We start from the raw sequence: 27,075 nt of genomic DNA, 5'->3' as shown, positions 1-27,075 counted from the left end.
GGTTCAGCCTTGTGAATTATGAAGTCGATGAAGCCACACAAAGTCTCGGCGGTTGTGATTGGCTGCCTTTTAAGTTTTGGCCACCAAAACAAGGCAACTGCAACCAGGCTTCTGTCAGTGCTTCCTGCCCTTGCTGGCATTTGCTACAACTGGCAGGCGCGACCAGGCAGGATTCTTGGTTTACTCAACAATCTGTGCCTTCCACAACTGACGTGATACTTGTTGGCTGTACGACGACTACGGAGTAAAGTACTACTAACTACCTAGGTAAGTACTACTAACTAACCTACCTAAACTACATACCTAACCTACCTATTACTCGCCAGTACTCCAAGGCACTAAGTACTACTACCTGCTTACGCATATTCAGATGCATCACGTCCTGACCTGACAGGCATCAACTTTTGTGTCTCATGTACCCTCGTCCAACACCAACACCAACACCAACACTACGACGACAATCTTTTCTTCTCGTCCACCATTTGTCTCAACATTACAATCATCTCATCCATCTTCGGATCTCTACTTCTCAACATGTCTAATTGTTGTTAATCCTCGCAGAAACACGCCTTCAAATTACACTGTATCTCCATCGCACCTTCCCACCATCTCCCCGCAGCCTACTGCTCATCTACCCTTCTATCGCTCATGGACTCTTACCGCGGTCGTTCCATCTCCTCTTCCTCCGCCTCCTTCAGACTTGACGAGGGCTTCTCCGAAGAAACTGCCAGTCAGAATGAAAGCAGTCGGATTACTCCCTCCACCGATCGTTTTCAGGCCTGGGTCCTCTCTCAGAACGAGGAATCTCGCGCTGAAATCGCGTACGAGGTGTTAAGAACCCTTCGGACATCAAGCATTGCAGCCGTCGTCGAAAGACTGACGCCTTTATTACACATGGATCCCTTGGAGAAACTCCCTCCCGAAATAACATGTCAGATCTTCTCATACCTCGACGCCAGTACCCTCATGACGGCGTCGTTGGCCTCTCGCACCTGGCGAGCACGTGTTATGGACACCATGTTGTGGCAGGATCTCTACAAGAGCCAGGGTTGGGGAATTGATACTACTGAAGTTAAAGCCTTTGAAAACACTCATCTATCCATCACCAGACATGGAACCCGCCGTCGTCTCCCACGACCTGGTCAGCCTCAGCTGAAGAAGCGTGCTACTTCAGACTGGCTCCAGTCCAGGGGTCGTCAAGGCTCCGCTGACGTTTCACAATGGCGCGAGCAACACGGAACCATTGAGGCAGATTCAGACATGCCTTCAGACCCCGACGATCAAGAAATGCAAGATGCTCCAAACAGTCTCGCCAACTCTCCCCAACGTCCAAACAAACGCCACAGCAACGACTCGGGCGACGAGATGGATTATGTGTCTAGCTCTCCTGCACTTCCTCACCCTCCAAATAACCGGAAAAAGGTGCCACCCGAGACCGAACCTCCATTCAAGTCGCGACTCATCACCTACGACAGCAACGGCGGTGAGAAGTTGAATTGGCTCAATCTTTACAAACAACGCCAACGACTGGAACAAAATTGGACCAACGGACAATACACCACATTCCAGTTGCCACATCCATCATATCCAAGAGAAGCCCACACCGAATGCGTCTACACCATCCAATTCTTCGGCAAGTGGTTAGTCAGTGGTAGTCGTGACAGATCTCTCCGAGTCTGGGATCTCGAAACGCGTCGTCTTCGTGGTAAACCCTTGTTAGGTCATTCTCAGTCGGTCCTCTGCTTGCAATTCGATCCCACCGAACAAGAAGACGTGATAATTTCTGGAAGTTCAGACTCGAGCGTGATTGTCTGGCGCTTTTCCACCGGCGAACGAATCCATAAAATCCCCTCGGCCCACGAAGAATCCGTTCTCAATCTTCGCTTCGATCATCGATACCTTGTCACCTGCAGCAAAGACCGCAAGATCAAGATTTGGAACCGCAAGCATCTCACCGCCGCCGACCCTGATTACCCACAACATTCTCGCCAAAGTTCGGCTCGCCTTCCGAGTTACATTGTCAACCTCGACGAAGTCGAACCCTCCCTCCTAGAGGCTCGCATTGCCAACGGCAGCATTCGAGCCTTACAGCCCTACACTCTCCTGATGACTCTCGAGGGTCATGGCGCCGCCGTCAATGCCATCCAGATCAATGGAGATCTTATCGTATCGGCTTCTGGTGATCGGCTCATCAGAGTATGGAACGTTAAGGACGGTCGACTCTTGCGCAGTCTCCAAGGGCATCACAAGGGTATTGCCTGTGTTCAGTTTGACAGCAAACGAATCGTCAGTGGAAGTAGTGACAACACCGTTCGTATCTACGATCCCTTCACCTCTGCCGAAGTCGCCGAGCTCAAGGGCCACACCAACCTCGTGCGGACCGTGCAGGCCGGCTTTGGAGATATGCCCGGCGCCGACGACGCTTCGACGGCACGTGAGGTTGAGAAAAAGTTCCTTCAGGCTGTCGCGAATGGTACTGTCCCAGATGACCGACAGTATTTTCGGCGTGTCAGAAACGGCGAATTTGGCTCTAGTCGTATGGCTCTCAATTCCAAGCTTCCCCCTGGTGGTGGTGGGAGTAAATGGGGTCGGATTGTGTCAGGATCTTACGATGAAACCATCATCATCTGGCGAAAGAATGCCCAAGGCGACTGGGTCGAGTCACAACGGCTTCGTCAGGTCGCTCATACCCCGGATGGTGCTCGGCCGCGCCCATCACAACCACCCAATGTTGCCGCCACGTTACCTCCTCTTCCGAACACGCTTGCGGCGCCTATGCCACCTCAGGCTCCCCACTTAACACAGGGCCAATCTTCAAGCTCCAACGTCGGTTCCTCCTCCAATGCCAATCATCAGGCTGTTCTTGCCGCGACTCAGGTCATGCAACAAGCAGTGGGAAGTGGCATGGCGGGTCTGGGATCTGGCTTGCTAAACGCCTTCGGGGCAGCCAGTACAGCGGGGTTGGGCACTTGGCGAACCAGCTCGACTAATGCTCGCGTGAGCGTGACATCGTCGGTTGGACCCATCCAAGGCCAATCTCCAAGTACCGTCTTGCCCGATGCGGCGGCATCTATATCTCAAACAGTACAACATGCACTAACGCAGGCTCCTGCTCAAGAACCTTCAGTCAATCAACCTCAAAGGTCGAATATATCCAACAGTAGTGGTCCCACCCCTGGACCACAACCCCAGCCACAAGGGTCATCGGCTACTAGTCAACCAGGAGCTCAAGTGACCAATAACCACCATCACCAACATCATAACAATAACACAGGTGGTCAAGCTCCAGTACCAAACCAACATCATCCCGTAGCCCCAGCATCAGTATCCCGAGTTTTCAAACTTCAATTTGATGCCCGTCGCATTGTCTGTTGCTCCCAGGATTCTCGGATTGTCGGATGGGACTTTGCTAATGGCGACCCTGACATTGCAGAGGCGGCCAAATTCTTTGTTGGGCCATGATCAGCGGTATTGGCCGTATCACGCACTATTGCATGTTGTATACCAATTATGCATTACAAAGAGCATGGATGTCGGCGGGGTCGAAGCGTATAGGTAGTCACGTGAAATGCCCACGATTGTTATAAGGCGCCTCCTGTTCTAGGTATTCGTATTTTTCTGTGGACAAGGGATGTATTTGATTCCGTCATCATTGATTGTTCGTGGAGATTGCTCAGCTTCGTAAGAATTGCCATGAATGATGCATGGGCAGAAAGCATAAAAGCGAGAAGCGAGATCTAGGTCCACACAAGTACTATGCAAGCATTAGTCACCCTGCCTAAAGAGGATCTGGCCGTTTAGGATTCGCGACGTCTTACCTATTTGAGGCTCAAGCTGTCGACGCCGAACAATTATAAGTGGTCAGGGTCGGTCATCCTTGAGTGTGGGCGGTGGTCTTGGGTTCTGGCCAGCTCGTGCCAGGCCAACTTGACCGCCGGGCTTGATCATGTTACGAGCTTCTGGTCCGAGTTCTACTACTAGAGGTTTCTGCTTTCTCCCACGCCCAGACCGACCGACCGACCGACTTGACTTGAGTGAACTTGACTTGTTCTAAACAGAGTGTCCTGTCCTAACCAGAGTGTCCTGTTTGACCTGAGCGTCCTGTCCTAACCAGAGTGAGAAGTCGAAGCCGGTAGGATTCGCGAGCGATACAGTTGGGTTGATTGTTTTTCGCATTGGTCATGGTTGACCAACTACTGCTACCTTATCTAGCTACCGATTTTATTTTTGACTTTCTTACATCCATGCACGGCGTGCGTCGTGCATTATACGTTGTGCGTGATTGTGTGTCCCAAAGGTCAACAACCGAATAAAGGAATCAATCAATCAATCAATGAGTGACAATAGCCGACAATAATGTCAACATGTCGACATCGACAGTTGAAGCGAATGCGAATGCGAATGCGATTGCGAACTCGAATCCGGCCAAGGGAGGGGAACGAGAACGAGAAGGAGAGACATCGTGCCGTAAACGACAACACCACCATCAAAATCAAAGTCGACATCATGTCAAACCAAAAGAAATCGAGTTCATCCTTATGAGAGGAGACGGGAGTATGGATAAAGATCGACTCAGTCAGATTCGTTCTCATACGACGAGAGAACAGCACAACCGACGGCGAAGGAATGACGAGGTATGTTGATAATGAAAGAGGTCTTTGGGAGATATGTCGGACTGATGGATGTGATGTCATCTAAGGAATTGAAAATGCTTCTCCGAAAGAAATGCGACCATTTTGGTATTTTGACCTTTGGCGCAGAATTCGATGCGTTGAGGTGTTTGCCGCAATTACAAATTGAGAGGCAGTCGCCGGGGGTATTGAATAGAGTTAAACGGAATGGTAAGCTACCACTGTCTCTCTCCTGTTTTCGATTTCGGGTTCGGCCTCGTGGTGTTGGTGGTGTTGGTGGTGGTGGTGGTGGTGGTGATATATCGTGGCATGATTCACATTCATTCTTGAATGTCTCGATCGAGTCATCCCGCCACATCACCATATCATCCTATCACACATGCCTTGTCCTGTCTCCCTATATCTCTCTACTCACTATCCCCCTCTCTTCTCTTCAATAGTATTCCTCGATTTCGGACAAGAACGAATGAACAACACCGTCTGGCCTATGGGTACACACGACCCCACATTCTTCACCGGCATGCTTCTTATGAGCTCAACTCAACTTGATGGCAAGACTTCGGGTCAGATGAGTTCAGTGACGACGGCATTGAAACTCGAAGCGATTAATCATGTTCGTTCGACGATTCGACAGTTGACTCCGGAGTCGATTGTGGGATGTATTGCCGCAGTGGCGTGTATGGCGATTTGTGGGTTGGTGAGTGACCTGAAATGAACTTGTTGTTCTCCGGATACCTGTGCGAAACACATTCCTGGGATCTTAGGACGGAGATAGGATTCTGACTCGTTTCTGACTCTTTTCTCTCATCAGGTCCGAGGTGGACAAGAAGCAGCCGCCGAATATCAGCATCATCGATACGCCGGCGCAACATTACTGGCACAAGCTCGTGAATGGAAATTAAGTGAGAAATCGAGCTTTTACAGGACCGTCCTGGCACTGGTTACAATTGGCCTGTAAGTCCACGTCTGATCTGATATCAGTAACCACGACAGATTGACCTGTATTCGTTTTGGGTTTTCAGTGTCAAACGAAGATGTCACATCCCCGTACGGGGATTAGCCATGGCCTCATTACCACCTCTCACCCACGCAACCGTGATATCAGAATACGGCGAACGGCTCGAGGACCCAACCCGACCACGAACCAATCCCGATCCACGACTCTACTCACCCGTCTACGATGGTCGAATCAATCCGAAAGAAGAAGACCCATTTCCTCACGTCCAATCACCACATCTCCGCGACTTACTAGAACAAATGTCAACAATCGTCAAGATCAAAATCGAACAAAGCGACACTACCACCCAGACTCCATCGCAAACCCAAGATAAAGCCCCATCTTACTCCTCAGACCCCATCCTCTTCCAGAAACTCTGCCAAAACATCCTCACCATCCCATCCCCCACTCAACGCACCACCCCTTTTCCTAACGACCACGTCTACGAAACCTGTCGCCTCACGTCGGTTTTCCTCGTCCGCTCCCTCCTAACCGGACGAAGTTGGCAAGCACTTGGATCGGAGGGAACCGCCGTAGCGGATCTAATGCATTCACTGTATGCTTCCGACCCCGGAGCGGATTTATGGGGTGAGAGGATTGGTTTGTTGCATTGGGTTTTGTTGGTTTGGTATTGTGCTTCATACAATACGGAGCATTATATCTTTTTGCATTCGTTGACGGTCAGGATGCAGTTTGAATTGAGTTATGCTTATAAAGATTGGCATGGTGCGTGTTTGCCAATGGTCGCGTTGAGTTATTTGATGCCGTTGGAACAGAGGATGTAAGCACTTAATCACTTGATGAGGATGATATTATTTGAGAAGAATGAGAAGAGTAATGAGAATGGTATGATGACTGATTTTGTGAAAGGGAGCTGGGGGTTGGGGACTGATTGTAAGGGGGGCTTGTGTTCCACCCCAAGCTTACTGCTACTAATACTTGTGCTACTATCTCCACGCGCTCCCTTTTGGATGGTGAAACATTGTTTCCATTCTGAGATCTCACAGAATTTGCCCCTCAGAACAAGATGTGATGGGATCAATAGCCTTACGTACTATTAGGGCACAACGACGATTGCCGTGGTCTCTGATGACTGCCAAAGTCTTCCCAATTGAAGTCAACCTACGCGCCACCTTCCAGACTCAGCGGTCTCGGATGGCTACAGCCCCAAAGACAATAGCGCGCCAGCCTCGAATCTTTCCAACCGAAGGCTTTGAGATACTACCATCAAATGAAATCATCGAAGAGGAGACTGTTCCAAATTACAAGGCTGAAAGATTTTATCCTGTCCGACTCGGCGAGGTCTTTCAATCTAGATATCAGATCGTCGCCAAGTTGGGCTTTGGCACTGCATCCACGGTTTGGCTTTGTCGGGATCTCAAGTAGGTATTAACCCATGGCTTCTTCTTCTGCCTTCTTCTTCTGCCTTCTTCAACTTCAAACTCTCGTGGGAAAAGCGGCTAAAGTTCCCAGTGAACATACCCTGCTTGCAATCAAAGTTTGTATAGCCGGAGAAGACGCCGAAAATGAACTGGCAATCTCTCGACATATTCGTTCCATCGAGGCAGACCATCATCCTGGAAAAGACCGTTTACGTCTTGTTCTAGACAGCTTTCAAATCAATGGACCTGATGGGCCTCATCAGTGCCTCCTTTTGACACCACTAGGCTTGACCTATACCGTGTTTCAGGTAATTGGATCGCCCCGACGCCAATCCCCGATCAAACACTGGAAATCCGTGAGAAGCGTCATGTTGGTAGAGAGAAGGAGCTGCTCCTTGCACTTGCTCGCAAGATCCTGCGTTGGCTTCCCGAGGATAGGCCGTCGGCGGAAGAGCTTTTCGAGGATGAGTATCTGAAGCAATCTGTACCTAGATAGGGGTGGGTTGGGGTAGGGAGTGAGACGGGTGATGGGTGAAACCGATTGGTCTACGAACACAATGGTATTGACAATTGTATGGACAACTGGAATGGTGATGAGATTGGGATGTGATAGCGTCTCGTTTATCGTTTGGAGCAGTTTCGGAGACTCTCCACTACCATCTTATCTCCACAGCTTCATCTTGTCAGTATGAGTATGAATGGGTATTCATGAGGGCCCATGGGGGCCCAAGAAATGAGTGGAGAGAACGTCTCGGGTGGTGGAGGAACCCTAGCAAGGCTTGTTAGTAAGCCAGTGGAGCACGCATGGTGAGAACGAATGTCGGGAATGAGAATAGTGAGAAACCAAGCCGAGGATATCGATCGATATCAGGTCAGTCGGTATGCATACAGCTGGGCCCGTCACGGTGGATGATTTTCGCCTGGTCTGGCGAGCCATAAGACAGAGACGGGGAATGGATGTCCCGTCAACTCAATACCGCCGTCTGAATTGAAACCACATGTCAAGAAATAGTCCTGAATCCCTCAATGTAGCGATCGATTGTCCTGAAATGAACGATCCAAAGACTTGGTTTATATTCGTCTTCCTAAGCGTGAGAATTTGGTATAACGTCAAATCAGACAAACAATCTGATACTGCTGGACAGCAAACAAAATTCACGACCTTCTAACACCGCCAACACTAAGCTGAACTGAGTTGAATCAAGTCGAGCCGAATTGAGACTGACTGACTCACCACCTTACTTCGTCCACGTCAAACCAGCCTGAACTGCACGATATTCGAGAATCTTGACGAATTTGGCGGGATCTTCAGCATAGTCTGAAATCTCACTATCGGCCAACAGGACATTGAATCGACCACTAGTTCCTCCCTTTGCCACCACACATGGATATTCGTATTTGTTTGATTCGATGAATTTTTTCAACTGCAAGCGATCGGAGTTAGAACTTTCTTATTCGATCCCAAAAGGATAATCCATAGGCATGATGTGATGCGAATGCAATACTTACATCTGAAGGAATTTCGTCGTAATGCAATTGTTGAATAGGGATAGGGATGGACTTTTTGGCTTCCACCCACTCGGGTCGTTCCGTGGTGCTGAGTCCACCGTGTGTCAATTCGAGTGCTGGGCAAGGTGTACTGCCGACAGTGGTGCTCATTCGACGGATGCCATATGCTAGTTGACCGAAGAATTTGGTGCTGTTGCTGTAGACAATGTAGATGGTTTGTTGAGTCGGAGTCGATGCCATCTGGGAGACGGGTATCTCTTCGAGTAAGTAGGGTCAACAATCGGTCACGCGCAACGAATGCTTGCTTCAATTGAATGGGGGGTATCGATATATGAGAAAGTATAAGTATAATAAGTATGAGATGTGAGGAATGGGTGATTTTTTTATTCAATCACTTGACTAATAAAAGATTGGACTTTTAGGAAGCTGGAAGAGAGGTACAGAAAACAACTCATCTCAATGATTTCATGGCATTGCCACGCGTCTACCTTAGTCTGTCAATCGTGGCAAGTCATTGTCTTCGGCACAGAATACTCTCGTTGTGGCGGCAAGTCTGCAAGTCTTTGGAGGGGAAGCTCATCCATCTCCACCTAACTTGGCCGACAGGAATCGAAACACAGCCGGTTTGGTTTGCTTTGGTTTGCCAACGTGCCAACACATTTTTTCGGCTGAGATGTGCCACAACTGCGAGTTCTAACGACGTCAAGATGACGAGGTGGGACTGGTGATCATTTGCTTCGCCCAGAAGTTACTAACAAAACTGGCAGGGCTGGGCATACATATTGCCAACAAAAAGTAACAGACTGAAGCCTGAAGATGCAAAGCTTGTGAAGGAAATTTTCTTGGATCGGTGTAGGTTTTTGGCTATACTGGGGCTATGTTGGGGCTTGTTGTCTGCAGTCCAAGACCTTACCAAGCCCCAAGTACATGAAATCTGAATCTCCAGTGACGATAGAAAGCCAAGCACGCAAAGATGAGGGATCATGCGACCTAGGGTTAAAAACCTCTTGGGATCGTCTACGTGGCCATGCTGCCACGATAAGATGCACCAATCCACGCACAGTGTTTCCTCACCGAGACTTGGGTGATGAGATGATTGATCGATGAAGCACCCAAGTAGACCGACCACCTGGACCACTGACCTCAGACCTGGTCTGCCTGGATTGCGAACCAGTATTAAGGCATGCAAAACCTGTGGCTCAATGTCCCCGCAGGCCATCATCCCCCCTTGGCGTCTTGGGGCTGTCCGATCTTCAAACCATGCGTGCCATGCAATAAAAATGCTTCGGGTGAAATTTACATTCCCAATTCCTATCATTTGCTCGTCTCGACGCGGTGTAGGAAGTTTTCCCCCCGAATCTGGCCGGCTAAGTAGTACCGCGGCTTTCGGACTCCGGCACGGCGGGTTTTCATCTTTGCCAGTAAATCCGACCATGATGTTCACGGTCCATTTCAGTTGGCTACCACGGCGTACACGTGTCATATGTTCTCAGCATCTGCTTGTTGTTCCAGCCTGCAAGCTCTCCACAGCATTCATGCCAAACATGAGAATGTTGCTCACAGGACACTTGATCGTCCGAATAGATGATATATGTTGAGATCACGCAGTCACTGCAATTCATCCGCCTGCGTTCGAATAATAGCATCGCGCAGTTGGATTTCGAGTTTTGGATATTCGATCAGATCGTTGGTCTGCAGGCTCTTGCGGCCCCGGCCCCCGCGGCGCGGCGGTTATTCAAGCTTTAGCCATCTCCTGTTGGATAGCAGCCTTCGTGGGCGAGGGCGGGGCGCCGGGGGCGTGTATGCTGGTGGGTAAAATATCATGTTGAAGGTTTGCTTTTACGAGAATCTATTGGAAATTGATGAATGAGTACCGTACACGAGACTGGTGGCATACTCACGGCGAATTGTTTTGGTGCGAGTGCGCAGCAGCTCATAAATAGCCTCCTTGTCCACCTCTAGCTTATTCGCGATGATGTTATTGTCGTGCTCACGAAGATACCGGATGTAGTTGTCGACAGTTCTCCCTTGAGTATCAGCGCCTAAATCGTCCCAGATGGGTGGATCGTCGCCCAGAAACTTGCCCGCTTCTTCCCTTGCTTTCCTCATTTCCCGGGCATTCAGATCAAGTTTGGCCCACCGAGACATGGTCTGCTATAAATTGACAGTAGAGTTATGAGAACGTTGATATGAGGCTGTTGGCGGTGAAAAAGCAAGTGGGTGGAGTGACGTGGCAAGGATCGAACAGCATGGCCGTTCCTAGCACTAGCCCATCCCCTGCATAGATTCAAAGACACTTGAGTCGTTAGCCATCGCTGATTTGATCAGAGAGCCTTGGAAGTATTGGTAGAAACCGTTGACCCTGTGAATTTCCATCGATCCTAGAAAAGTCCACGACTGATATCTAAGACTAAGGGTTCATTTGCTACGCTCAGATGTGCTACTACACCTCCTGTGGGCATTATCTTCAGCGCTCTATAAAACCCCCTTTGGCCGCATGATACTACACGAATGCTTTCTAACTTTCCCTCTTGTCTTAATGTAGATTTAATTCAAAGAACAAATCATCCCACCTTGAATCATTGTATGAATGCCTAATCTGCCTCACTTTATCCTCGAGGATGTCCCTGTAAATCGGCTTGACATGCGGTAGGTCGAAGAGGAACTTCTTGGCAAAGAGGAAATCCTGAATGCGAGACCTTTTTTCCGCAACAGAATCGCCCAGTGGAAGAGCAACAAGAACATCGGCGATGGTATTTGTAATCTCAAACAGTTTGGAGATCAGTCCTATCACGTCGATTGCCACGCTCCGGCTTGAGACTCGGTCAAAGCATGCTTTGAGTTGGCTGGACAGTCGAAGTGGCATGGACAGTGATAGGCCTTCAGACGGACCAGCTGCTGATGAAAGTAGGACTTTGGACATGGCCATCTGCCATAAAAGCGTCCGCAACCACTGACGTGTGATAATCAGGTCTGCTTGTTGGGTAGGTGCTAGTGTCGAAACCTCAAGTTCCCATGACGGATCCGTGAACTGTTGATGTTTCGTCTGGATCCAGTCGGCCGTGAGTGACGACCGATCTCCTTTCCAAAACCTCACGAAATCCCTATCAATGACCAAAAACGTCTGAATGATATGATTCCAACCTCGTCCAACTGAATCCGATGCCAAGAATGCCACATCCGGCAAGGATGGCAAAGGTTCCAGACAAATCATGTTGGAACCCTCGATTGCCTGATGTCGCTCATGGATGAAACAAACCCAGTAGACTCGTTCTCGACGTGCCCGTTCCACTGGATCAATGTTGATTTCTCCCAAAAAATAATCCAGTCCGTGCATAAGCATCAGAGAAATCGCTTGATGCAGATAAAAGAATGACAAGTCCTTTCGATCCACGGAAAGAAGACCCATTTCGAGGAACAAGCAACCAATGATCCGAGTCAAGTTCGGCTTCGAATCGAAATCAAGAGGCTTGTAGTGTTGGAGAGACAGAGCCAATAATTCAGCACATTGACTGTAACAGCCAGACTCCCCACCCGTCTCAGAAACCTGCATCAACAGCACGGCCAGAGCAGCAAACGCGTAGACCAATGTAGCGGCATCATTATTAGTGTACATCATGTCAACCTGAACCCTAAGGTCGGCTTCGTCCAACACTGGACAAATCGGATACAATTTAGCCATGTAATCCGATACCAGACTGTACATAAACACGGGTCCATACCGAGAAGCATCTACCGGAGCGGTAGCTCTTGACGCGGTGATAGAAACTGAAGGAGAAGATATAGCTTGAGCTTGATCTTGACTATGTGTGAGAGACAACTCATCATTGCTGCTTTGCGCTCGAGATTCAGTAATGATAGCGCCTCGATTCGCAACACCCAGACGCGACCGACCAACAGCGAGAACCTCAGGTCCCACGTAAACACATTGTATACTGAGACGATCACATTGTGAACATGGTTGTTGACCGGTACACCGGACTTTGCGACGTTTGCAAGCACTGCAAGCTTGTAGGGCGCGCTGTTGTCGTGGATTTGGTGACGGTTTCGAACTAGTCATGTAGGTAGCCAGCCTAGGTTGGGTCACATTACTGAGTGTGGAGGATCCGACCTAAGCCAAAGATAAGATAGGATGATTGCTCCTCTGGGTCCGTAGAAGGTGAGAAGAAGTCGGTTCACGGACCGGTGGACATGTTCCTGAATTAGCAGATTGGTTGTGGGGCTTTTCAGGTTCCCATTCTTCGAAAGTACAGACAGTACGGAGTAGTAAATATCCTTGTCCGATGGCCCCTCGGCCTGGCCCTGGAGTGAACTAGACTAAGCTATGAATGGTCACCGCCACTAGAGGCAATTAGTCAGATGCATCAAAGCGTCTGATGAGGCGGTTCTACACATACTCGTAGGTGACCGAAAGGCGTACTATGAGCCATAGTCCATACTACGTTACCAAGACTTTTCGAGTCACATGAAAAGACATCAGAGAGATCATGGATGAGAACAATTGATCATGAGTCACTTGACTTGCTCATTCCCCTGACATGGTGACTAAATTACACTCAAACCTTCTCCACTCTCTCCTCCGTCGGCAATTTCGTGTCGTGGAGAATGTCCTTTCCGTCCTCGATAGGATCGATAACTGTCGAAGCAAACTTCCTTGCTGAAATGCGGCGTTCGAACAAAATGTCCAATTCTCCGTACGTACGGCCCTTTGGCTCCGGCAGGCGGAAGAACACCCAGGTAAAGCAAATCGCCGCGAATCCAGCCCAGAAGAAACCAGATCTCGCACCCCATCCCCAAGCCGATGGATTGAGCATACGGGGAGTTAGGATTCCCAGAACGATGTAGCCCATGTTATAAACACATCTCGCGAGGACGACGGATTTGGCTCTCAGACGAGTTGATGCCAATTCAGATACTAGTGCGTAACAAACGGGACCGACACTTAAGTCGTAGAGAGCAGTCCAGGTGATGAGCAAGCTTCCAATGGCCCATCCAACTGCAGAATTAGAGGAGGGGACAGAGACGGACACAATTCCAACGATGAGCAGGATTGTGAACAGCGCGACGATTCCCCAAAGATAGAGTTGTCGACGACCAAACCGAGCCATCAGGAACCAAGAACACATGGTTCCCACCGCACCAAGGGCATATTGCACCATAGTCATCGTGAAGGCGTGTTGAGGGGCCAAACCTGCCTGGATGTAAAAATAGGCAGAGTATCCCGAGAGAGCAACACCAGTAAAGATCTGAACCATCCAGGTACAGCAAACAATCTCCGTTCGACGGAGGTTAACTCCGCGGAAACAATCAAGATAGCTAGTACCTTCAGAAAGAGCCTTCTCCATGGCATTGGTATGTTCCATCATTGCAATCGTCGCATCGGGATCAAAATCAACTTGGTTTCGCGAAGCAAGACGGATCAGCGCCTTTCTAGCCATATCACGCTTTCCTTTCCGAACGAGCCACCAGGGAGATTCCGGCGCCAGGAACACACCGATCATAATGGGAATAGGCCACATCCACTGCAAAGCGAAAGGAATTCTGTAGCTCCACTGATCATTTCGTTGAGTCATGGCTCGAAGAACCCCGGCTGCAATGAACTGGCCAAACACCCAACATAAATTGATATAAGTCGTGAGGTATGCACGAAAAACGACCGGACAAACTTCAGAGGCGTAAGTGACCGTAATTGTCTGAAAGACACCCCAAGGCAAACCCATCAAGATTTGACCGGCGAGGAGTTGACTGACATTCTTGGCGAAGAAGGTGATGAAGATAAATGCAATAGTGAGGATAAGTGAGAGGATAATGGTCTTGCGGTATCCGTACCGTTCGGCAAGGATACCGTTGGCCATCAAGCCTAGGATCTCGCCCACGACGGATGCAATGCTGAGTGCTGTTTGCCATGAAGGTGCCAGGTCGTATGTCTCGTTAGGGCGTTCATGTCCGAATTGTTCTCGAAAAGCAACATTGGCGAATAAACTCCGGATCAGGGCTTTGTCAAAGCCTTCCATGACGATAGCGGTCGAGATAACGATAGACCATCCGACGGCTTTCGGGTACATTTTGAGACCTTTCCTCAGACCCATGGTCTGCTCTTGAACGGTGGCTTTGGCTGCTCCGTCCAAGAGCGAGTCATCGTGATTGTCATTGTCGACTCTGCTGGCTTGATGACTGAAAGAGGCGGTCTGGGAGTTCGGACCTTCCTTCTGGTCGACGGAGATTTCTTTCTGGTCTGTCATTGGGGAGATGGGAGGACAGAAGGTCCGATTGTTTCTGGGGAGATTGAAGATAGAAGATGAAGACTCCTTTGAAAAGGCAGGCAGTGACCTTATCGCAGAGGAAAAGGAAAGTTTGTGAAGAGACAAATCCTCAGAGAACGATCGAGGTCTTTATATCCCCAGGGTTCCCTCTCTTACCAAGACCTCGCTTGCCACGTCCGGATAAGGATCGATTGGTTCTTCTTTTCTTTCGTGGAGATGAAGCCTGTTTCCCCGTTCTTCCCGCCATTCCATACGAGTCGTGGTGTGGACAACGTGGAGAAAACGGAAGCCTTCGTAAGCGAAAAGCAGTCTCCCCGGGCTTTGACAATTGAAAAGTCCCTGATATGCAGAGGTCGCGTGGCTATTCGATCCACTTCCCGGGCCGACATGTGGGGAAATGGGATAGAAAAATCTTTCGATATGTCCAAAGAAGGCATGAGTGGAGCTAAATGCTTACTGAATACGAATAGTCCGACCACGCACTAGGTCCAAGCGAGAGAGCATGACATTCTAGACAATGTAGACGATGTCGGGCCGGCATGGAATAGATAATTCCTGACTGGACCTAGAGCCTGGAAATTACTCTTGTCCGGTATATCAAGTTATATCAGTGCGGGCATAGGCTCTTCGATGCGCCGACTGCTTGCACAGTCATATGATTCCGTGTGTACCAACCCACCCACTCACCCTTGTTACCTTTTCCAAATCCATGATAACATTGCATTGTGCATCTCGTTTAACCAGAAATCACGTATGCCGGCATTTCTTATCCTTCCTTGTTGCTCCTCTCGACCTTATAATCACCAAATATGACTATCACCATCCATCCATGGTGGAAGGAAGCCAACATCTACCAGATCTACCCAGCAAGTTTCAAAGATTCCAATGGCGACGGTATTGGCGATCTTCCCGGAATCCTTTCGCGTATCGACTATATTTCCAGCATCGGCGCAGACGCTATCTGGATATGTCCTATGTACAACAGTCCTCAACATGACATGGGATATGATATCTCCGACTTTGAAAGCGTGTATCCTCCATACGGCACTGTCGAAGACATGGAAGCCATTATTGACGCCTGCCACCGACGTGGAATGAGAGTCCTACTAGACTTGGTCATCAACCACACGTCCGACGAGCACGCCTGGTTCAAGGAATCTCGCTCCTCGAAAGATAACCCTAAACGTGATTGGTATATCTGGCGACCAGCTAAATATGATGCCGATGGGAATCGACATCCTCCCAATAACTGGGCCAGCTTGTTCGGCGGCAGTGCATGGCAATGGGACGAGTTAACACAAGAATACTACCTCCACATATTCGTTACGGAACAGCCGGATCTCAATTGGGAGAACGCAGAGACTCGTGAAGCGATCTATAAAACGTCGATGCATTTCTGGCTGCAGAAGGGTGTTGATGGCTTCCGAATCGATGTCGTTAATTTGTATAGTAAACAGCCTGGCCTCCCGGACGCTCCTGTCACAGAACCAGATGCAGAATTCCAACCTGCACGATCGCAGTTCTGTAACGGTCCTCGCATGCACGAGTTCCTCAGCGAGATGTACGAAGTCATGTCTCAATATGGAGCAACTATGACGGTGGGAGAATTGCCTGCCACACATGGACGGGATCATGTCTTGTCGTATGTCTCAGCCGCTGCAAAACAGTTGAACATGGTCTTCCAATTCGACATCATGAAAGTCGGCGCTGGTTCAGGCCTCTTTGACCGATTCGACGTCGTCAGAGGCGAATCATGGACTCTTCCGGACATGACAGCCGCTGTGGCGGCCACACAAGACTTATTGGACGGGTCTGACGGTTGGGTAACTACATTTCTCGAGAACCACGATCAGGCCAGATCAGTGACACGATGGGGAAGCGACGCCACCGAAGAAAACCGTGTGCGAAGTGCAAAAATGCTGGCTACTCTCCAGGCCACTCTGTCTGGCACGTTGTTTCTTTACCAGGGTCAGGAGTTGGGAATGGTTAATGCGCCCGAGGACTGGTCTGTCGACGAATACAAGGATGTTTGCAGCATCATGCATTACGAGAGCGTCAAGAAACAGACACACGGGGATTCTAAAGCTCTTGCCCGTGCGTTGGGTGGCTTGCAATATCTCGCAAGAGACCATACTCGACTTCCAATGAGCTGGGACGCAAATCCCAACGCGGGCTTTACTCAAGGGTCCGAGACACCGTGGATGCGAGTCCACGACAATTATAAGGTTGTCAATGCCCAGAATCAGATCCATGACAAGAGTTCAGTCCTCTCGTATTGGAAACTAATTCTGGCTATCCGCAAGCAATATGCTGATGTCCTTGTCCATGGTATATATCAGGCTGTGCAGGACAAGGATGGGAGTGTCTTCATATATGAGAAGAGAGGTTCGAAGAGAACAGCATCTGTGGCATTGAACTTTTCCCAAACACGGCAAGCGTTGAGCACCCCACCGTCTGTTGGGGATTTTTCTGAAGATCTGATTGTCAGTACATATGACGGAGTGATTGACTCACACTTTTTGGAACCATTTGAAGGACGGGTCTGGGTTAGTAACACTGTCTGAGCTTTTGTATACCAAACGGGACTTATCTTGATACGATTCAGCTAGAATAGATTTTAGACTTAGCAAGCATGCAGAGCAGTTCTAAATGGAGATGGAGGTGGAAGACCGATGGTGTCCACATCGATGAAGTTCGATATCCCAGCCAAGCACATGGAATAGGCTCGCCGCGCAAACACAGGAAACGGGCTCGGAGGAAAGAGTTCGGGTATATCAGGGACATGAAATGTATTGAAATATTGTCTTCATCTAGCCATCGACCCAGCTTCCACTGGCGGCATCGTACCGCCTCACTGATGCTCCCGGTCCTTGCCTCGATGCCGTCGGAGTAATAGCCAGGTTCCCAAAGTCCATATCTCGAAGGATTGGAGCAGCATTCTTGCCCCTTAGGCTCTCACCAGAGCGCACACGCTCCAATAGCGCTTTCAGTACACCCCCGAGCCACTCGAAATCCTTGAGTTCCAGGTATATTTGACCCGAAATCCTCGTCCACAGTCTTCCATCGTACTGGTAAATGGCGACAAAAGTATTATATTCATCCAACAGAGTTTTCTGCATCCATTCGACATGCTTCATCACATCCTCCTCCTGGATAATGATTGGCCCAGATGCATAGAGGCTAGGGGAACTCAACGGAGACGATGAACGAACGGATGCATCCAGAAGAGAGCTTCCAGATGCCGCCCGCAGCGATGCAGTGGTACTAGCGGTTGTTGCGCCGGCGCTAGGGAACCCATAAGAACTCTGTCTGAGGGCCGGCGAGAGACCGCCAGCACTACCAGCACCGCCAGGTCCCATGCTGATGCTGCCACGTGTGGTGGCGCCGACGATGGTGACAGGAAGAAGTACGTTCGCCATTGCACAGTCACGGAGGCCGCCTTTCCATCCGCAAGTTCCTCCTTCTCTATGGACGCTAGCTTCGTAGCTACCCATGGTCTTGAGTCCAAAACCAGCGTCAAGGTCGTCCATGACTTCAGTACCAAGAAGCATGGCGAGCAAGTCAGCTCCTCGTTGAGCAATGTCACGAATATAGTTGTAGATGGCTTCTTCGCCACCACAGAGATTCTGACGGAAGTTCAGAGCGGCAGGTACACAGTAGTAAGGAGTGTTGTCGGCAGTGGCGACGAATTGGAAGAGACTGACAAAAGGAGACTTGCCGGTGTCTGGGAGGACTTGACGGACATTTGCTGCGCTGACAGGTACATAGCCGTGAGAGGTGGGAAAGGTCGTACGGATGAGGTGTTGATTTCGTCCCGGCACGTAAAACACCGCGCACCCTCGTGGGGTATATAACCATCTGGAAACGTAGCATTAGCAACGAATGAGGGGTTGGCCACAAGGTGATCATAACCTACTTGTGGCAGTTGCTAACAAAGAAGTCTGGATCAAGTTGGGTTAAGTTAAGAGCAATTTGTCCGACACCGTGAGCGCCGTCGATGACACTAAGAATGCCATATTCCTTGCACATTTTGGTGATTCTCTCAAACGGAAATCGAACTCCTGGGATAGAGACGATGGTTTCGAAAACACAAACTTTGGGGGTAAGGCCATCATAAATAACCCTAGAAATAGTTTGCGACAAAGCATTCAAAATTTCGGAATGTGTACATGGGAGAGAGTAAGCAAAGTCTTGTCCATGGCCAACCTTCCTCAGCTGGACTTGCGGATTGGTTTCGACGAGGGACAGCAGCGTCTTTTCGATGGCGCCATAGACTGTGTCAAAGTAGATGATACAGTCCTTTTCTTTGTACTGGAGATTGCGAAGGACTGTGTTGATGCCTGCTATATGTGTGAGAGGTGATACGCAGACGGCGTGGGGAAGACAACATACCCGTGGTGGCATTGGAGACAAAGACGCAATCATCGACAGGGGCATTGAGAAGGGTTGAAATCCTTTCCCTAGATTTGTTCAATAGGTCCACGTACTGGTATCGAAGAAATCGGTCTGGCGCCGATTCAGCCAGCTTCTGGTAGCCTATCGCACTCAAAGGTCAGATCCATACGATTGGAGCTTCGATCATGTGCAGTGGGCGAGGTGGTGCAGGTGACTGGCGCAAGCCACAAACGTAAATGGCGTTGAAGGACGAAGTGGGGATTTAATTAAACTTACCTCTTAAAGCATTGCGAACTGGTAAGGAGTATGTGCCAAACGAGCCTGTACAAAACCATCATCAGCTATTGTTGATTTCTTCGAGATATGACTGTTTAGGATGAGGCTCATGGCGTATGAATCTGACATGGAAGTGACATGTGGATCACGGGCAGCCTCGTCTAGCTTGGCATGCCGGTAAATTTCTGACAGCTGAGTGAAATGATCACGTACCATGGTTGAGATTTGTGTACTTGAGATCGTGAAGAAAATGTGAACGAAAGCCATGACCAAATTCCGTGACCTCTCCGAAGGAGCCCATGGTGGACGTTCAAGAGTGAACGGGGGACGATAGCGGTGCCAGCTTGGAACGGCTTGAGACGATGTCGTCGAATGAGGGGTTTCGGAGACTCTTCGTTTCATGCGATGAAGTGACCTCCGCGGGCCCTGCGGGTTTTTGAGAATATACAGTAGATAGATGGACCGGCGAGAGGCGAATGGGGTGGTTGAGGGCGATGCTTCTATGGCAAGGTTGCAGGCGCTGTTATTGTAGGGATGATATCAGAAGGGATGATGATGGCGATGGCGGTGGTGGAGGTGAAGATGGCGGTTGATGATGAATGAAGCATGAGTCAAGTTCAATTCAGGTTCAAATTTGGGTCTTGGTTGAAGCTGAAACAGATACGAGGGAAGGAACGACCAGGCAGAGGGATCAGGGCCGAACAGGGAAGCCACGGGGCCAAAAAACCCAGCTTATTATTCAGAGGAAGATGCCGATGAGTCTAAACTTTGTGGAAGGAAGCGACACCGCGAGACGCGAGACGTGGAAGCCCCAAGCCAACTGTAACTGAACCAACAAGTCCTCAGGCCAAGCCCGTATCTAGCGGCGCAACCGTGGAGAAATCCCATATGGGCAAATGGATGTAATTGGGGAATGCCCTGATGATCTTTGGTAAGGAGTTTTCCAGAGAACAGTGAGACGATAGGTACGGACGGAGCATGCATATGAGCGCTGTTTTAGGCGTCCTCGCAGGTCGACTTAAGCCCCTCGGCCGAACCGCGGGGATGCACTTTAGGGGCTGAAGGAATTTGCAGGCGTCGCTGGAGGCCTGTGCGGACTTCCCTGTCTGGAAGAACATTGTTTCGTCAGCGATTGGCCAATCATTAGGCTTCTATATCATGCCTCTCGGGCCTCTCGAGGCTCTCTCATCTTTATTCCGGGGTTTGATTCGGTGAGCCAAGTCATGTTTTCAAGGTAGGGGATACCTAAATATAAGCCTGACAGCAATAGACGACTGGTGGTCAGCTGTGGTCTCAACGGTCAAGTCTGATAGATAATGAAGTTGGCTTATGGTTGTGGAGTTGTGTCTATGCAACGCTACCTAATCAAGTTGTCTCTTGAGAATCTACAAGTTCTTCCTGAGACAACGTGTCTCACCAGCACTGTGATCTACTGTTCTGGATGTTCTTGATGAGTTACTACTGTTGGGGGACTGGAGAGGAGAGACGACACGTGACTATCATGATAAAGGATGCACATCCATAGTTATCCTTGACCGTACCAGGTGCTAGGGCGGATCTTTTCATGCTCGGCAAGTAGTCCTTGTATGAATCTCATCTGAGCCGAGGCTGAATGAAGTCATGGCCGAGCAACACAGAGCATGGCCGGGCAATAGGAGACCCCACCAACATCTGAGATAGCAATGAGGGGTTCTTTGCAATCATCCTCGTGATTGTTACGGTACAAGTGCCACTTTTGTCCAACCTCTTCTACCATTTGATATACCTTGAACCGAAGCAATCGCGACTTTTCGCCGACTGCATTGATAAGCAAGAGTCGAGGCTACAAACCCCCGAGACGGGCAATTATATTCTCCACAACTGTTAAATACGACAGCAATAGGAGAGTTTATCTAAAACTCACCCACTCCTACCAGATCACTTTAACACAACATAACATTCTTCCAAAATGCCCAAATCAGTGTCCATTTCCAAGGTAGACGGCAAGCCCGGACAGGTGTACTATCCTCTGTCACTGGACGAAGTGCCCAAGCCCACACCCAAGGGAACGGAAGTGTTGGTGCAAGTACACGCGGCGGCACTCAACCATCGCGATCTCTTCATCCGTCAGGCCTTGTACCCGGCGATTGGGTTTGGCGTGCCGTTGCTGGCGGATGGAGTGGGCACCGTGGTCGGACTGGGACCTTTGGCCGACTCGCAATGGAAAGGCAAACGTGTGATCCTGAACCCTGGTACCGGATGGAAAGATGATCTCGACGGACCCGAGGACCCCAAGGGCTACCAGATCCTCGGAGGCACCAAGACCAGCCCGATCGGCACACTGCAGGAGTACCTGGTTACCGACCAGTCCGAACTCGAAGTGGCACCATCTCACTTGTCCAATGCTGAAGCTGCGGCGCTTCCGTTGACAGGTCTCACAGCCTGGCGAGCCACCGTGGTCAAGTGTGGTGAGCGCAATCTCCAGCCTGGTCGAAACGTTCTCATCACCGGCATTGGCGGCGGTGTGGCTCTGATGGCTCTGGAATTTGCCAAAGCCTCGGGCGCCAACGTTTTTGTCACAAGTGGCGACGAACAGAAGATCAAGAAGGCCATCGCCTTGGGTGCAAAGGGGGGTGTCAACTACAAGGACAAGGACTGGGACAAGAAGCTGCAGGCCTTGTTGCCAGCACAGAATAAGCTCCTTGATGCAATCATTGATGGTGCTGGAAGTGATGTTGTCTCTCGTGGCTCCAAACTGTTAAAGGTCGGTGTAACATTTCCCTTTGCTGTTGCTGAGCAACTCTAACAAAGAATAGAACGGAGGTATTATCTCAGTCTACGGCATGACGGTCTCGCCCAAGATGCCATTCTTGATGCAAGCCGTCCTCAAAAACATTGAGGTCAAAGGCTCAACCATGGGTTCTAGAAAGGAGTTTAAGGAAATGGTTGATTTCATTAGAGAGAAAAAGGTCCATACAGTGGTCTCCCGCACGGTTCAAGGTCTCGATCTCGCCGCAATCAATACCTTGTTCGATGATATGCACAAGGGCTCCCAGTTTGGAAAACTAGTGGTGGAGATTCCAGCAGGTACTTCTACTAGTAAATTGTGAGATACGGAATATATCAAAAGATAGCATTTGCTTAGACATGACAAAATCTGCAAGGCACGCTATCCCCGACTTCCAAGTTTCCCTCCTTCTGACCACGGGGTCAAGCCTGACTTGCGATTCTGGGTGTGTTGATGCAAGCTCCCAGCGTCCCAATGCCAGGGGCGTCAACGTCGTGCTACCCGAGTTCCTATTTTAGCCATGCCACCATTGACCACATCCAAGACATCTCGCAGAACCAAGCCCAGACGATCGGGTTACCTTGTGTATGCATAGCTTGCGCTTGCTCAGTGGCCGCAGGGTCACACGGCGCATTCTCACCCTGAAAATCCTGTTCTATGCGCGAATGCAGGCACCCATCTGTGGTGTACCATTGTGTCGTCGCACAACGAAAGCACAAATACCAGCGAAAGGAATCCAAAGCCTGTAGCGCCATATGTTTGGACGATGTTGCTTGCGATCAGTTCCTCGAGAAAGGTCTGTGGGGCGATTGAGAGACGTTGGGCATGAAAAGATAGAACCCGAGGCTGGACCTGAATCTTCGAGTCTTGCAATCTCGGGGTTAGCGAGCTCCTGTGTAGCCCATGCGTCGGGTGCTTGGCGACTTGAGTGGTGCAGGACACACCGGACGCAAAAAGCGTCTTCGTCTGCGTCTGCGTCTGCATATGCGACCTGCGGTGTGGAAACGAGCACATGTTTGGAGGAACCTCGTGCAATAGCGGATCGACAGCATGAACAGCAATGATGAAGGTGGTACAAAATGGGCGCTAGTATTTTTGGACTCGCCAGGGCACAGGGTGATCTTTGACGCGTTGAAACGCAAGACCTGGACAATCTTTCAAACGAACCTCATGCAAGCAAGCCTCGCAAGCTAGATAGATCTGATGTGAGACAAAAGAGTTGCTAAGAAAAGCAGCAGGATGGAGGGGGAATGGAGGGGGCTACCTCCCTGGATTGTGACTAGAATGAGTCCATGGGGTCTGGGACCTCGCGTCTGGTGTTTGATCGTTGTCGTTCGTCAACTCATGGTGACAGAAGTACAGTAGGTAGAGGACATTGTTTCTGTGTCGGTTTCAACCCACGTCAACTAGAACTTCTAACAAACGCATGACTGTTTTGAGGTCGGTTACACCAGGAATGCACACTGGCGGACCTGAGTTCGCCCCAGGTGCATATTGACGGACCTTTACGTATGCGCCAGACTGAAACGCCGCCTTCCCCCCGATCATGATTTCGTTGTATAGGGTCTATGCGGGGAACGTGTTTGAATAATCGATAGTTTGCCAGCTGTAACCCACCTATGCTAACTGTTCCTGTGTTCGAGCATTGGTGATGAGTGGCAAGTCTTTGCGACCCGCCAAGATTCGAGGAGATGAGAAGCACGAGGAAAGGTGGTGTCATCCGTCGTCTAGAAGAGGCGAGTAAAGGGGAAATGAAGGGTTTGGACGAACACGGCGGAAGTTGTGGTGAAAGGATTCTAGTTGCTACTGTATGTTACAGCACGGCATGGTGCTCTTGGAACGAAAACTTAGCCTTGCGGGGTGGAGGAAGCTATACTTGCCTCGAGCGTGATAATGTAAGTAGTAGGAGACATGCAGATCTAGCCAGCCTCGCTTGGGTGAATACTAGTCATTGGAAATTGATATGGTTCTCAGTCTTTCAATGTCAAGTATGCAATACCTTGATCGGGTAAAGTGTGGACGAGTGAAGTCAGAGCCAGGCAATATTGGGTCATGGCCGAAACGTAGCGTCCATGCGTGCAAGAACCATACGTAGAGCATGCAGACGGACTGCTGCATTATCGTGATTATCTGCTGCGAACGCCTACGCATAGGCGAGCTGCAGGAACACCCGCCATCTGCGATGGCTTCGAAAAAGGTGATTGACCTGGCAACGGGGAACAAACGGAAGTGGCTTTGCGAGCCAGAGTCCGGCATGGTTGCAATAAGTTATAACGAAAAGGAGTCGGGAGGACAAAGACTGCAATGCTCCGAAAGGACCTTTGATGTCAGGTCGAAACACAGTAGTGGAGGTGCTGGATGAGGGTTTTGCCTACCTAGGGAACCTACTCCGTATGCGCATTTGTACCAGCCTCCGAGTATCTGACTCTCTGATGGGTAACGGAAACCGATGAGTGGAATCATGGCTGTACGGATAGACTTGATGGAGCTTGATGAGAGAGGTAAGAAGTTGAGAAGCGAGGACGGAGTAGGTTTGAAGAGAAACTATGGGTTTTGGAAACGCGCCAGAAGTTCCAAGGCCATTTTCAGAGAGGGAAGGCGTGACGCTGGCCGGTAAGCCGCCGTCAGCTTAAACCCAAAACAGGCACGCGTGGCTTACGGATCAAGGTTCCCCAGAGCCTCCAGTGTTTTGAAGCTGCTTGCTACTAACCAAAGTCAACGTTTTGGACAGAGCCCGTCTACCCTCCGTCCAGCGCCGTGCCCCGTGTTGCCAGAGTCGTCACAATCTGGATGGAATTGGCATTGCTCATCGGAGTCGGCATCCGTATCATCTCTGAATGCAGTTGACCGTTCTGGCTTCTTGCGTGAACCACAGTAAGAGTCACGACGGCTGGTGCTCGCTAAGGCCCAGGCGACGAGATGAAACTCACAACCCGCCATCCGCGCTGCGACCTTTGCAGTATGCCCCATGAGACTAATGCACACGTCGTCCAGGCAAGCACATCATTAAGTTTATGTTGCAGAGGCCGGCAGGCAGGATGAAATTAGGGATGTAGCTACGGAGGATGTACCTGATGTTCATTTCGAGTGACCCATGAGGAAAACGAGATCGTATTGGAAATCGATCATGGCCGTGGCGGCAGAGTGGCCAGATGTGTGGCCCATTATTCGTGATGAGATGAGAAAGTGGCAATGGTCAAAGTAGACTTTTTATGATGAATCGTCATGCCATGTGCAGAATGGAATATACGCAGAATCAGGCTATGAAAAAAAGTCAGGCACCTACATAGGAGACACAGCGTGACAGGAGCTGTTTGTAGGCCGCGGAGTGGATAATGGAACCCTCAGTGCCCGCTGATAATAATCAGGTGGACCGTGGGTAATCGCCGTCACTACACTGACCAACGGGCAAATGTGGCAGTGCGGAGTGGCAGTACCTGATGATGATCTGCAGGATCCATCATTGTACTTCATCATCTTTTGCCTGCAAAGTATAGGAGACTTTTTACATGTCCAACAACGACATTGTGGAATCATGCAAGGACCGTTGATTGCCACAGGTCGGGCGGGGAAACGCGTTGCATCTTCCAGATGACAGATCAAAAAAACTCCGGATCTGTAAAGAACGGTAAGGCAGGTAGGCATTCCGGGCTTTTGGCAGGCACTGCAGGCCAAGACGAAGAAGCATCCCAAAACCCTGACGTGGACATGTCACAACAAATGTTGTCGTATGGTTGTCTTCGCGTGTCAACCCATTCTACGCGTACTCCGTACTCCGTGTTACGAGGGATAATAATGTCAATAATGGTTTGGCCTCTGATATTGCCGTTCCCACTCAAACGGTCCATCGCCATTTGGCCGTCAACAAGACTGCAAGTGTAAGGGGTGCCCTCAGTACTTGTTTACGGCGTACTGGTAGGCTGGTACCAAGCTATCTCCAAGCCAGATGGATCGCCCTCAAGATCGATTGGTAAAAGGTCTCCGCACCCCGACTTGGGCGCCAAACAACATTGGGATAGGCGTTGTGGGCGTGTCGCCAGGAGGCAAACTTGCTGACTTCCTCCTTCCTCCTTCCTGCTGCTTGCATCCTGCTTCTTGTTTCCCAGAGCCACTGACCAGGGTGACTTAGCGTGGTTCGGCTGTGGTGGTGGACTCAAAAATAGACATCGCCAAAGCACCATCACACGGGGCTAGGGCCCTTATCAGCTTAGGCTGGCCTAGGGCCCTAGGGGCTGGAATGAGCCTACCAGCACCGGGAGATCTTCAGTCCTAAAAATCCTCCTTGTCCTGTCACGCCTGTCGGGTGCCCACTGAGCAGCATTCCTCCACTGCTAGTCCCGCTGGTCCTGCGTAATAATAATAAAATCCTGCAAAAGAATTTCTTCATAACCTCACTCCAGGACTGGCCGAGGATGATAGTGGCCAACAATGCAGGCCTCCCCTTACTCTACGAATTGCTCTCTCGATGGCATGGCGGTGGGTGGGGGTTCTCACTATGTACATGGCCGTGTCAAGAGATGTTGTGATCATTTCTCCATCCCCTCCTCCGAATTCTGGATAGACTGTGTTCGGCAAAGGAGAAAGTAAAAATGTTCAAAATTGACCATTCAGAAAATTGCATGACCACAGAGGAGAGCTTGCCCAAAGCGTAATAGTGCATTTGGAGGCTGTGCAAACCCGCCTTGGACAGTTGGGACCCAATGGACCCTCCATCGCACCACTGTCACTACCTAAAATGCTTAATTGTCTGGCTGCCACGCACGCACGGCTGGCTCCCAGTCTAACCTGAAATGGTGGCGATCGGGTCAATGATGCGTGTGTTGCTAATCCTGGCGAGCCTCTCAGCCCTCGGCCG

At 50.0% G+C, this 27,075-nt stretch overlaps 5 protein-coding genes across 6 annotated transcripts; 3 read left to right on the top strand and 2 right to left on the bottom strand.

Annotated features, from left to right (window-relative positions):
- Positions 1–192: 192 nt before the first annotated feature.
- On the top strand, positions 193–3,647 carry PV10_01558. 2 transcript variants are annotated; one of them, XM_016365779.1, is made up of 2 exons: positions 193–267; positions 371–3,647. In XM_016365779.1, the coding sequence occupies exon 2, from the start codon at positions 649–651 to the stop codon at positions 3,460–3,462; it is 2,814 nt and encodes a 937-aa protein (XP_016229428.1). In that variant the 5' UTR covers positions 193–267; positions 371–648; the 3' UTR covers positions 3,463–3,647. The 2 variants fall into 2 exon arrangements, with proteins under 2 accessions (XP_016229428.1, XP_016229427.1); XM_016365778.1 differs by having other exon boundaries at positions 327–3,647.
- Positions 3,648–4,364: 717 nt separating this feature from the next.
- PV10_01557 (uncharacterized protein) lies at positions 4,365–7,506 on the top strand (the record flags this gene model as incomplete). Its single annotated transcript, XM_016365777.1, has 7 exons — positions 4,365–4,634; positions 4,700–4,841; positions 5,072–5,328; positions 5,443–5,585; positions 5,654–6,216; positions 6,731–7,010; positions 7,296–7,506. 7 exons carry the CDS (start codon positions 4,365–4,367, stop codon positions 7,504–7,506), a joined length of 1,866 nt encoding a protein of 621 aa, XP_016229426.1.
- Positions 7,507–8,043: 537 nt separating this feature from the next.
- PV10_01556 (uncharacterized protein) lies at positions 8,044–8,846 on the bottom strand. The gene is made up of 2 exons (XM_016365776.1): positions 8,520–8,846; positions 8,044–8,434 (listed from the first exon to the last, which is right to left on the bottom strand). Exons 1-2 carry the CDS (start codon positions 8,757–8,759, stop codon positions 8,249–8,251), a joined length of 426 nt encoding a protein of 141 aa, XP_016229425.1. The 5' UTR covers positions 8,760–8,846; the 3' UTR covers positions 8,044–8,248.
- Positions 8,847–17,569: 8,723 nt separating this feature from the next.
- On the bottom strand, positions 17,570–20,143 carry PV10_01555 (uncharacterized protein). Its single transcript, XM_016365775.1, has 5 exons — positions 19,667–20,143; positions 19,454–19,498; positions 19,175–19,318; positions 18,699–19,122; positions 17,570–18,640 (listed from the first exon to the last, which is right to left on the bottom strand). The coding sequence occupies exons 1-5, from the start codon at positions 19,752–19,754 to the stop codon at positions 17,593–17,595; spliced, it is 1,749 nt and encodes a 582-aa protein (XP_016229424.1). The 5' UTR covers positions 19,755–20,143; the 3' UTR covers positions 17,570–17,592.
- Positions 20,144–21,174: 1,031 nt separating this feature from the next.
- On the top strand, positions 21,175–22,602 carry PV10_01554 (uncharacterized protein). The gene is made up of 2 exons (XM_016365774.1): positions 21,175–22,196; positions 22,249–22,602. The coding sequence occupies exons 1-2, from the start codon at positions 21,402–21,404 to the stop codon at positions 22,540–22,542; spliced, it is 1,089 nt and encodes a 362-aa protein (XP_016229423.1). The 5' UTR covers positions 21,175–21,401; the 3' UTR covers positions 22,543–22,602.
- Positions 22,603–27,075: the final 4,473 nt, after the last annotated feature.

The sequence above is a fragment of the Exophiala mesophila genome, assembly GCF_000836275.1.
Source record: "Exophiala mesophila strain CBS 40295 unplaced genomic scaffold supercont1.1, whole genome shotgun sequence".
In the NCBI taxonomy this organism is placed as follows: Eukaryota; Fungi; Ascomycota; class Eurotiomycetes; order Chaetothyriales; family Herpotrichiellaceae; genus Exophiala; species Exophiala mesophila.
This window is presented reverse-complemented; position numbering and strand designations above follow the sequence as displayed.